This window comes from Euprymna scolopes, chromosome 15 (assembly GCF_053919585.1).
Source record: "Euprymna scolopes isolate OS-2025 chromosome 15, ASM5391958v1, whole genome shotgun sequence".
NCBI lineage: Eukaryota > Metazoa > Mollusca > Cephalopoda > Sepiida > Sepiolidae > Euprymna > Euprymna scolopes.
The window spans coordinates 71,744,799-71,757,635 of NC_136496.1; the positions used below are offsets into that span (position 1 = coordinate 71,744,799).

At 33.3% G+C, this 12,837-nt stretch overlaps 1 protein-coding gene across 7 annotated transcripts in view; it reads right to left on the reverse strand.

Moving 5' to 3' along the window:
• LOC145293895 (coiled-coil domain-containing protein 73-like) overlaps window positions 1–12,837 on the reverse strand; it is a 278,863-nt gene that overhangs the window by 24,431 nt on the left and 241,595 nt on the right. For all 7 annotated transcript variants that reach the window (XM_080140665.1, XM_080140667.1, XM_080140666.1 and 4 more), the window contains one exon: window positions 2,012–2,128. In XM_080140665.1, the coding sequence (XP_079996791.1) occupies window positions 2,012–2,128 (117 nt within the window). The remainder of the gene's footprint in view (window positions 1–2,011; window positions 2,129–12,837) is intronic.

Here is a 12,837-nt window from a genome sequence, read left to right on the forward strand (position 1 = left end):
CTGATTTTGAATGTGAACTAATTTCTCTTAATGAATTTGTGATGTAATTTTACATCCTTATGTTGTTACATCATAAGGATGTAATTTTACATCTTTATGATGAATTAGCGATGTAATTTTACAATCTTTATACATTTAATGGAAGTGTTTGGATAAAAGACATGCAAAAACTAATCCAACTTTGGAAAGCGGTTAGTTGTATATTATATATAATTATATATAATTATAAGTTCACATTTAATAACGATAAGTACAGGATAAATGGAATTATCTAACTTGTTTTATCATTTTAATGAGATGATTAATTTACTATAGGTAAATCATGAACATTAAATTAATAATGCTTTTCTTTACAGCTAGATAATTAAATAATAAATACTTTAATAATATTATTAGGATGAGAATTTATAGAACTACATCAATTTAATCCAGACATTTATTTATGTTAGGAATAAATGTGTGTTATTGTGTCTTGAGTATGTTCTGTGGGTTATTTTAGTTTCGTAAATTAAAGTAAGAACTTTTGCTGTGTTTCTAAAGAATCTGATTAAATTGAAGGTGTTTTTATTATTAATATTTTGCAAATAACATCTCCAGGAGTTTGTAAATAATTTCTTGCTTTTAATTGGAACCTAAATACGATATCATAGCAGGATAGCTGAAATATGCAAAATTAAATATGAGGGCATAAAATAACGTCTATTTGTGGGCTTTCAATTCGATTATTATAATTATTTTTTTTTTTTGACAGATGCCTGTGTACATTATGATAAGAAAGAATTTGTCCTTCTTATGATTTTGCGAACTTTAAAAGGTCACCATTTTTTTTTATCAACGGTTCCCCTGCACTATATCCTTTTCATTCCAAATAAAAAAAATCTCTCCAGCTATTTTTTTTTTTCAGAAGAACGCATATTTGCCTCTGTTAAGTTGTTTGGTAAACTTCCGCTATTAAACAAAACACATGTAAGATGTACGGCATAAATATAAAAATAAAATATTATGAGTGTGAAATAAATACATTCTCTGCTTTTGGAATGATATATATATATATATATATATATATATATATACTGTGTTTGAATATATGGTTAAGTTTTAGTCATTTAGAACTGCGTTAAAGCTTCACCGCTCACTCAAATTTCAAACAATTATTACAGTTTATAGATCACCTTCTCAGCTATATTGTGAAAATTTTTTTCAATTTTTGTTCAGTAAAACAAAAGTTATGATGAATTTACTGGTGTTCAAAATCGTTAAAAAACGTAAGGAGGTGAGCGACATGTTTTATGACTGCTATGGATAGCAATCACGTCGCTTCAGCGACTAGTGTTGCAACCAATTCACCGCTCTTGTGAAAAGAGAAATAACAAGTGAAACAGAGAGAATGAAAGAATGATAATGGGGGAGGGGGCTCTTGAACGCAGACGAGTGTCGTACATTGTTATTACGTATGTTATGTTTATGAGGGAAAAATAAGACTAAAATTAAATAAAGAACAAGTTAATTTACTGGAAACCTGGAAAAATCATGGATTACAATAGAAAAATGCGAGCAGGAAAAGTAATATGGTTAAGCTTAAACATGGAAAAATAAAGGACTAGTTGTTAAAACTGGAAACGAAAAGGACAAGATATTCTAGTAAAAAAATATAAATTTATAACTTAAAACATTGCTGCATTAAGAATTTTTTTAAATTCAATTTATAACATTATATAATCAATTCTTAATGCTGCAATATTTTTTTAAGGTTATAAATTTACTATATTTTTTTACTAGAATATCTTGTCCTTTTCTTTTTCAGTTTTAACAACTAGTCCTTTACTTTTCCATGTTTAAGCTAAACCATATTACTTTTCATGCTCGCATTTTTCTATTTTAATATATATATATATATATATATATATATATATATATATATATATATATATATATAACATTTTGATTAATTTTGTGTGTACTACCACAAAGATATGAAATAATTACAATTAAAACAACAACATTATTTTACCGATATAAAAGAACACTCTGGGTGTGTACTGTTATCATCTTCAATTTTAATCTCTAATGGAGCTTTCATTTTTTCCTTGTTTGTCTGGAGTGACAAATCGGTGAACAGTTTTTCCACCTAAAACAATGAAAAAGTAAATTTTTTTAATTTTATCATTATGTCGAAATAAAACTTTTGTAATCCCCCTCCCTCTCTCTCTCCTCTCTCTCGCTCTATCTCTGTGTGTGTATATATATATATATATATATATATATATATATATATGAGCAAACAGTTAATAAAATATGTTAAAAAAACACTTTGAAATGAGTTAAAAACATATTTAATCTGAAAAGGAAACACTAGATAAATGGATAGTCCTTAATCCGCGGAGTTTCGAAGAAATACTCTCCTTCTCATCAGAGGGTAGGAATTAGCAAAATGTAGGATCGGATTTTGCATGCAGAAGTATTTGATGAAACAACAAGTAAGTCAAAGATCTTACTTGAAAACAAAATAAGTTAAGCAGAGGGAATGTGGTAAAGAAAAAGGTGATTACACATGAATGGATAGTCTGGTGGAAGATAAAAAATCCAGTGACGGTAAAATCCAAATGTAAAACTTCAAGAAAGTTAAAAGAATTTCCATTTGTACAAGTAAAATCCAAAGACACCCCGTAATTGGAAGAAGATGGTCCATAATAATCCAAAGGCAGAAATCCATGAAATAATTCATAAACATGTGTACAAGGAAAAAAAATAATATTAATAAAAGAAAAATAAGATGTGCTTTTCACTCTACTTCCGAGACATAACTATAAATAAAAAAAGATCTAGGAAGAAAAAGGAGAGAGAGAAAAAAAAGAAAAATGCTAAAGTTTAATATAAAATAAAGGGAAACAAAAGTCAAAACGACCCAGACAGGAAATGTTAAAGGCGCGAAAATATATATAGGGTAAAATAATATAAGTCAACTGAAATGTACAGGTTATCACTTAAAAAAATGTCAGCAAGAGTTATTAAACGACACTAAAATAAAAATAAAAAGGAAAATAAATAAATATATAATAAATAAATAGAAAATAAAGAATAAATAAATTAAAATATAAAATATAATATATAATATAAAATAAAATAAAATAAGAAAAGAATAAAGATAAAAAATAAAAATTATTTAAGGGGAGAAGATGGCCGGTATCTGCAATTTCAGGAAAAAAAAAGTAAGTAAATTCATATAGTAAAATTTAAGTAAATATACATACAAGATTTGAAAGTGTGGGTAGATTGATATATTAGATAGATAGGAAAGTTTAAAGAATAAAACAGAAAATGCAGATAAAAAACCGGCCATGCAAAGAAGAGATAAAGAATTAAAATAAAGGATTATTAAATTATAAAGTATTAAGAAGTATGTCGAAAAACGAAAAAGTTAAAGAAAAAATATTTTATATCTATATAAAAGGTAAAAGTAATAACTATGTAATTTCAAAATTGCCATAATTAAATTTGGATTCATGTTTACAGAAGAGATCAGTTCATTTTTAGAATTTATTATATTGTTACTTTGAGGGGAAGTAATTATAGTTATAGCTTCGGTTGTACAGAGGCGACATGACTTAGAGCCTGGAGTATAAGACTTAACTTTTTTTATAATAGTCCATTTGATTGAGAAAGGAGTATTGTTAGAGTTAAGTTTTTTAATTAAAGTGGTTAGAGAAGTTCCTTGATTATTATTAGAATTATGGTTGTTAAAAGAAGAAATGTGGTTTGATATTCTTTTCTTAATTAATGTTGAAGTAGCGCCGATATATGTATGTACTTTATTAAAAGCTCGAAGTTTGGTATTAATATTAATTTGCTGATTTGTATTAGTTAAATAGTTTGAATTTTGTTCATAGTGTTCAACAAATGGTGGGACAATGTCTGTATGAAGACTATTTTGGAGGGGATAATGAGTGTTGTTAGTGTTAGGATGGCTGTTAGGAGAAATATTGTTATTCTCATTAATATTATGATTATTATTATTATTATTATCATCATTATTACTAGTTGTATGATTGTAAATGGAAGGGCTGCTCGAATGGTATATTGGATTAGTAACTATATCAGATGGAGGATGGGAAGAAGAATAACTTGAAGACGAAATATTAATGTCTGTTATGGGAGGATTGCGTGGGAGCTCAGTAATAGTGCAAGAATATATAACATCTTTATGGATACAATCATTATTGAGTGGGCAAAGATGTTTGTTATTACAATTACAGTTAGTTTTGGGTTTAATTGGGAAAGGGATTTTTTGGGCTGATTTAATTTTTTTGTTATTAGATGTTAAGATTCTTTGTGCTAAATTAGGCACATATATATATATATATATATATATTTCTATGGAAATATTCTTTATTTACTTATATTTCTCTTTTTATATATATCAATCCTTATTTAAGAAGCTCAATGTAATTACAGAGCATATAATGAATAAATGACAAAAATGTGAGTGTCAACTGAATTAAAGTAATAGATTGTAAGATGGTTAACATCATGGAATTTGGAATATAGACTTTTGTCATTTATTCATTATATATATATATATATATATATATATATATATATATATATATATATGCGAATGATGGCCTTCAGTGGGAAACCTAAACTTTCGCTTTCATAGAAACGTGCTCTTAAAATGATAAAATGAAAGCAAAAACAACCGGCAAGTTTTTCAATTTTAATTAAGGGCCCGAGTCACGGGGTTTATAACTCTAATAAAAGAAAGGGGGGAAAAGTAATAAAGATGGATATATTTAGGGTAGTGGTAAAAGATAGGTTGAAATATTTAAGCATATAAGCTAGTGGGTAGCGGGATAAAAAAACATACAGGAAAAAGGAAAGTGTTAATATAGATGAGAGTAGAGTGTGAGGAAGAGCTTTGAAGAGTTAATACGAACGGGTGGTGAAAAAGAAAGAAAGAAATATGGTAAAATAGATTAGTTAGTCACAAAATAGATCAGATGACATGTTGCTATGGTGATAAAGGACTTGATTCTCAGACATTATGTATTGTAAATAATATACAATTTTACTATTAATCTAAAATTTGTTGAAATCTTATATAAATAATTTAAAATATAAAATTTTAATTAACAGTAATATTTATTTTATAAATTCAACTAATAAAAGTGAATATGTTAGAAAAAATATAAAGCATAAACAAATTAAATTAAAATATAAAATAGAGAGTTAAGAGATAATTAAAAATATTATAAAAATGTTTTAATTAAAAATATTTCAATTACTAAAAAAAATTAATAAATTAAGTCAAGTTTGAACCATTAAAACTGAGATGTATTAAAAAGTTTTAAAAAAAAAAAGAAGATTTCCAAAGAATCCAAGAAAATTTTTAAATTAATGCCAAATATACACATAACTAAATATATAGATTTAACCCTAAGGTAGATTTAATATTTTTAAATTATGGCTATTATATGATTTTTGAAAGAAAGACTATGGTATAAATGGATTGACCAGGATATAAGGGTAATTATCTGATAATAAGGGAACTGATGATGTATTATAATATATATCTTTATAAAAATAAAAGTGTTCACTTGTATATTAATATTGATACATGTAATGATAAAATATACTACTACTACTACTACTACTACTACTAATGATAATATTAATAATAATGATAATATTAATAATAATGATAATATTAAACTATTTCACCTCCTTAATGTTGAGACACTTGTAGTCTGTCTAAACTGTACGAACGAACTGACTAAATCAAGATGGCCGACTCCTATTTATATCACCACAAGCAAGGGAGGTAACCATGTAACTGAAGCAAGGGAGGTAACCAATGTCTACATTAACATTGCTGCTGTCCTCAAGTGAATAATTTATTTCTGATTTAACAAGTCCCTTAGAAGCTCAGACGAAGCTCCTGCCTTGGTCAAACAATCAGACACCTGATCACAACCCCTGATCCATTCTATCTGTATCTCTCCTCTACTCTTCATTTCCTTCAGCCTTGCTACATCTATTCTCAATCGTCGATCGCTTACCAGATTGTTGGAATTCAATGTCTCCACAAGTGATGCATTATCTGTCTTGCAGAGAACGTCTGGCAATTTAGATAACTGAAATACCTCTTGTATCATAACCGCAGTCAAAACACCAGCATCAGCTCCCTCATTCAGAGCAAGAGTCTCTGAGGCCAATGGGCTTTTTGTCACTCTGTCCAATTTCTTTGACGCCCAACACATGGGGGCCATTTTGTCAGTACTTCCTCCAATAAAGACAACAAAACCACCCTGTGAAGATCCATCTTCCAGACTGGCATAAGAGGCATCAGTATAACACAAAATGTGTAAATCTGAGGGCTTTCCCAATTTTGGAAATGTTATAGAACCCTTCTTGGATTTCAATTTTGATAAGGCTTTATTCGCCTCAAATAAGGCTTTTACTTTGGGATGCTTTCCAGTGTTGCTCATTTTACACACATCAAAAGCTATATCAGGGCGTGTTTGAGTTGAAACCCACATCATCTGACCTGCAAGTCTCTTCAACTCATGCTTTTCTTCTTCATTCAGTTCATCATTTTTCCTCAGTATCCTCCCTTTGCTTATTTCTATTGGAGATATGGAAGATACATATAGATCTTGTTCTACAGTGATCCCATTTTCCTGTTGATTAACATTCAGTCCAACATATTTGAATGTTCCACTTTCATGAGATCCCACCTTAAATTTTTCTTTCAATGTTGCAATCACATCCCTTTCAAACTCTGTGTTTCCACAGAAAACAAAATCATCCACGTGCATAGCAAGAATTCCAGTCAAATTTCCTTTAATATCATGCCACAAAAACAATGCATTATCATAAGCACTTGCTACTCCTTTTAATTCAATCAAAGCCTGAGTAACTCTCTTGTACCATGCCCGTGGAGCATCATTCAATCCATAGATGCATCTTTTTAATTTCCACACTTGAGATTTAGGACAAACATCAGATGGTGGCCTCAGGTACACATCTCTCTCTAAAATACCACCTTGCAAAAAGGCTGAGGTAAAATCTATGGTCTGCAGCATCCAATTCTTTATTGATGCGGTTAGCATGACCATTCGCATAGCTTCACGGCTACATGTTGGGGAGTCCGTTTTCAGATTACTATTTTCTTCATAGCCTCGTGCTACAAGGCGAGCTTTCATTGTTTTCTGATTATCCTTGAATTTTTCAGTAATCACCCATCTTGTGGATATTGTTTTTTGACCTGTGTATGGCACACATTCAAATACTTCATAGGTGTTCATGTTTTTTATTTCTTTATGCTTGGCATCCATTACAGCTTTCGACTGCTCTTGTTCAGCGGTGAGCAGGACTACATTTTCCTGTTCAGTATATTGGGGCACTTCTCTCCAATGATCAATATGATTCCAGTTGATACAAACTTGATCCTCGTTTTCATCCTCAGGTTCTATATTGATCCAATGACTATATTTGCCAGTTGATTTAGGCTGTACTGACATAACCTTTCCTTTCTTCCACTCCCCACTTCCATTTATTTTATAAGTTATGGTCTTATTTCGGCCAGGTTTTTCAGTCTTATCTCTTAAACTGGAAGAACTATCAACAACTTCTTCTCTGTCTATATCTTCACTTTCTACCACTTGATTCTGCAATTCCTCCTCCTCAACTGAAAGGTATTCATTCTTCCCTTCTGTAGTGTTTCCCAGCATTTCAGCTTTTTTTGTTCTTTTTTCGTTGTTTTTATTCACTTTCATCAATTGGCACGGATGCATCCTATAAAATGCTCCGCCATGTCTGATTAAGACAAACTGGCCTTCTCTGCCTAACACTTTTGCTGGACCACGCCATCCTTTAAAACCCTGCCTCCGATAATAGATTTGGTCTCCGGTAGCATAATCTTCATCAGCATAAGTTCTGACATTAGACCTGAGAGCTCTCCTAATTCTCTCACTGGACTCAGCTTCCAAAAAGTTTCTCCTTGCACTATGGAGAGCATTTAAATTTTTTCTCACCATGTCACTTGTAGTAGAGGACTCCATAGCAGGTAACTGGTCTGTCAGAATTGAGGGTGTATTTACATTGAAACCGAATACAAGTTCATTTGGACTGTGTCCAGAGTAATTGAGGAGGGCATTTTTTGCACAAATAGCCCATGCCAAGGCAATTTCAGGTTCACACTTCTCATCGTCAATTGTTTTTTTCATTGCCTCAGCAACTATCAAATTATGACGTTCTACAGTACCGTTGCTGAATGGACTTTCTGCGGCAGTAGTACAGGTCTCTATGTTGAGTTTTTCATTCATCTGTCTATAGTGTTCGTTGTTGAATTCACCCCCATTATCACTCAGAAAACGAACAGGAGATCCGAAATAGGTAATCCACATCATAAAGATGTTTTTGATGATCTCCTCCTTCTTCTTTGTTTTGATCAATGTTGCCGCTGAATACCTGGTAGCGGCATCAATGAGATGTAGTATCCACACCTCATTGTGGATGAACTCTTTCAAATCCATGCAAACTGTGTGATTAAATCTATTGCCAAGAGGCAATCCCACAACCGGTCGCAGTGGAGTTTTTTTAAATCTAAGGCAAATTTGACAGTTTTCACAAACCTCCTCAATCGCCTTTATAAATTCCTTGTCATTGAATTTGCCACTTTTTTTAACCAAGGAAACAAGTTTTTCCTTCGAGGCATGAGCAAACTGTCGATGAAGTTTTTCTGCTTTTTTTTTTTTTTCTGTGAAAGAACACTGACCAAAATTCTGAACATGTAATACAATGTTCTTAGTACCACTATGATCCAACAACTTATTTGTTAAGGGGAGACAATAGTGCCCTGAAGTTGTGGTCTTTAGTTCAATACATTTATCAAAAATCCAGCACATATCTTTCCGGAAATCTAGCACTATTCCTGCTGTCTTCATTGATTTGTGACTTAATAGAAGAGGCAAGTCGTTTTTCACAATATCTGCTTCGATATAAACTCTTATACCTCCGAGTGTAACCGGAAATTTAGCAACTTTAATTGCTGTGACAGCCACTCCATCACCAAAACAAAAACTCCGGTCTGAGTTCGTATACTTCACTAGTTGCAGGTCACTTTCATTTAAAGTATCTAAATAAACATCAAGCCACACTTCGCCAGCCAGTGTGCGAGTACAAGCAGAATCCAAGACTGCCATTCCAAATGTTTCCTTTACAAGATTTGAGATTTTTTCATTTGTACTGTTCAAATAAATATTTTCTTGAATGAACAACGTAATGTGTATTTGTTCTGTCGCTTCCGTAAACCTGGGCGTATTTCTAGGACACTCTCTAATTAGATGGTTCGGAGACTGACATTTGTAACACAACAACACGTTTCCACTTCGGTCACATGGATTAGATTGTCCTCGACGAAAACGCCTTTTGTTGTTACCCGGTTTAGAATAATTATAGTTGACGATTTCGGGCTCTGATTTCACTGCCGGTACATTTTCATCACGATAAATGTCACCAAATACTTTCTTTATCGATTCCTTCATGTTTTGATACGTCAAAACAGAACACGTTGTCCGCGCTAATTTTTCGTTCTCTTCCGATATGTTAACCGCGTTCAAAACAAGAAAAGCTTGCACTCCTTCCGGTAGAATAATGTAGAATTTTTTTAATCTTTGGTACAAAAACTCATAACGAACAAGAAAGTCATTTATATTGGTACCTGATGATCTTTTATAAGTGTAAAATTCCTTAAAAGTCATGTAAGCGCGCGTGTGTTCATCCTTTAAATATATGTCATCCAGTTTCTTTATTAAGATCTTCAAGCCATCTCGTCCGCCGATGTCACTTGTTGGCAATTCACGGACACATTCCCTAATATTCGGTGGTAGCGTCAAAAACACTGCTGGCCCTTTTTTTTCCTCAGAAAGATCCGTGAACAACGACCACATTTCAACGTCTTGTTTCCAGTTCTCGTAAACATCCTCCCCCTCCAACAATGGAGGTTGTTTGTTCGAAGTTGCCATATCCGATATCCGATCTGTCTAGTGCTACAGACAAGCTGTACAAAAAAAAAAAAATTTTTTTTTTTTTTTTTTTTTTTTCGTTTTGTCGCACACAGAGGGATATCTCTGCTACCATTTGTTGAGACACTTGTAGTCTGTCTAAACTGTACAAACGAACTGACTAAATCAAGATGGCCGACTCCTATTTATATCACCACAAGCAAGGGAGGTAACCATGTAACTGAAGCAAGGGAGGTAACCAATGTCTACATTAACACTTAAGGTTGTGATATACACTTAGGAATTAGGGATTAAAAAGTTTAAGATTGAGGAAAATTAGAAATCATATCTCAATGATACTAAAAAATGTAAAATATTCAAAAACATTAAACCAAATAGTGATTAAAGCGTGAAGAAGAAATAATAGCTAAGAAATATTAAGAAGAATTTTTTTAGAAAAGATATAGGGGTATTGTTATGGCTTGCAATAAGCCACAAAGAAAACAGAACAACGGAATAGAGTTTAAACAATGTATTACTGAAACAACAACGTAAAAAGGTTACAACTGAAAAGAGTAGTAAACATCACCGAGTAGGTGAAGGTCGCTCTGGTGTTTAATCCACACCTGGGATCAAAAGGTCTATGGCTTATATAATGGATAGAACAGTCCATTTGGAGGGTGATTCCCTCACAACACCCCCTTCCCTGATTTCCGCGGTTGTGAAAATCAGCATTTCTTCCTTTTGGGGCAGACCACCAAGGGGTCTGTGTGCTTCCTCTTTCTGCCGGAGTGTCTCGGTTCTGACATCCTTTTTGGAGGATCTATGTCAAAACAGTCATACACAGTTTCAATCGCCTCACTGCTGTCCTACGGTGGTTCTTCTTGATCCTCGTAGAAGCGTTTCCTAATTTGGTTCAGGGGCCTCTTATGTTGGAACTTTGCGCCCTGAATGATGTATGTCACATGGCCGATTCTTTGTAAGATCGTGCCCTGTTCCCAAAAAGAAACGTTATTTCTAAAATGTCTAAAATACACATTATCTCCGCTGTTAAACCGTTTCGTTGGCATTGTGTTCTGAGGTTCTGTTGTGTACTATGTGTTTGGGTAGCAGTTTTTCAAATATGGATTTTATTTTCTGTCCAAACATGATTTCTGCTGGGGATCCCGCATCTGGTTTGTTCGGATTTCTCGTGATTCTGTAAACCTGCAGAAATTGCTGAAGGGCCTTTTCTGTCGGTGTACCAGACGCCTTTTTTAATGCCCTTTTAAGCGTATCGATGAAGCGTTTGACCTGGTCGTTGCTTCTGGGGTGTCTCTGAACTCTGTCAAGGTGAACTGTGTAGCGTTGTCACTAACCAAACAGTCTACAACCCCAAACTGAGCAAACAATTCCAATAAAAAATTTGTCGTTGTTGCTGTGGTCGGTTTTTTGCATCTTAGTACCTCTGGCCATTTAGAGTAAGAGTCAACTACTATCAGGTAGTAAAAATTCTCCACAGGTCCCGCATAATCGATGTGGATCCTCGACCATGGTTGTTCAGCCTTAGGCCAAGGTTTATATGTTATTGGTGGTGCTTTTGCATCTGTTCTTGCATCTGTTCACCATGTCAGTAATATCTTGGTCCATAGCTGACCAATAAACAAAACTTCTCATTAGGATTTTCATTCTGTTTATTCATAGATGCCCCATGTGAAAATCCCTGAGAATTCTTTTTTGAAGGGTTTGGGGGATGACAACCCTTTCACCGTATAACAGTATTTTGTCGCAATCAGAAAAAAAAAAACTGGTGCCACCCAGTGCTAATTTCTGCTTCATGGTTTGAATGAAATTGTCATTTAGGGATTCTGACTTAATTTCCTGAAGTGTGACCGGCAGTTCGCGGATAATATTGTTTATCATGGTTTTTACATCATTATTAATACGTAGTGCCATGATTACTGAATCTTCAAGAGGTTCCATTTTGGCAGGAATCAGTCTCGATAGACCGTCTGCATGGGCTAGTTGTTTTGAGGGGAGAAATTGTATTGTAAAATTATAATTCAGCAGAATAGTTCCCCATCTTAATAGTCGGTTCGCAGTGAATGTTGGAAGTCTTTTTTTTGATCCAAAAATGGATATCAACTGCTTGTGGTCAGTTTGTAGAAAAAAATGTCTTCTGTACAAGAACCGGTGGAATTTTGAAACTGCAAATATAATTCCTAGGGCCTCTTTCTCGATCTGAGAATAATTCTTTTCCGCTGGCAAGAGAGTCCGTGATGCAAAAGCAATAGGCTGTTTCGAGCCATCCGGCATTCGATGTAGCATGCCCGCCCCAACGCCATATTGACTAGCATCGCTAGCTACTATTATGTACAACTGCGGGTTGAAATGCGCTAGGAATAGTTTTGAAGTTAGGATTCTTTTTATTTCTTCGAATGATGTCTGGCAATCTTCTGTTCATTCCCAAGCCTTATCCTTTTTCAGCAATTCATTAAGTGGTGCACGCAATTTGTGCATATTTAGGATGAACCTCTGGTAATAATTTGCCAACCTAAAAGACTCTGCAATTGAGTTATGTTTACTGGTGCAGGCATTTCTTTAATAGCGGTTGCCCTATCTGGGTCTGGACATCTGCCATCTTTATCGATTATTTGACCCAAGTATTTAATTGTTCGTAAAAAGAACTCGCATTTATCTGCTTTGATCTTAAATCCATAATCTTGTATTCGACTGAATACTTGTCTGATATGTTTTTCATGTTCTTCCCTGCTTTTGCTTGCTATGATAATGTCCTCAAGATATGCAATTGCGGTGTTCAAGCCCAATAGCATAGTATCCATTACTTGCTGGA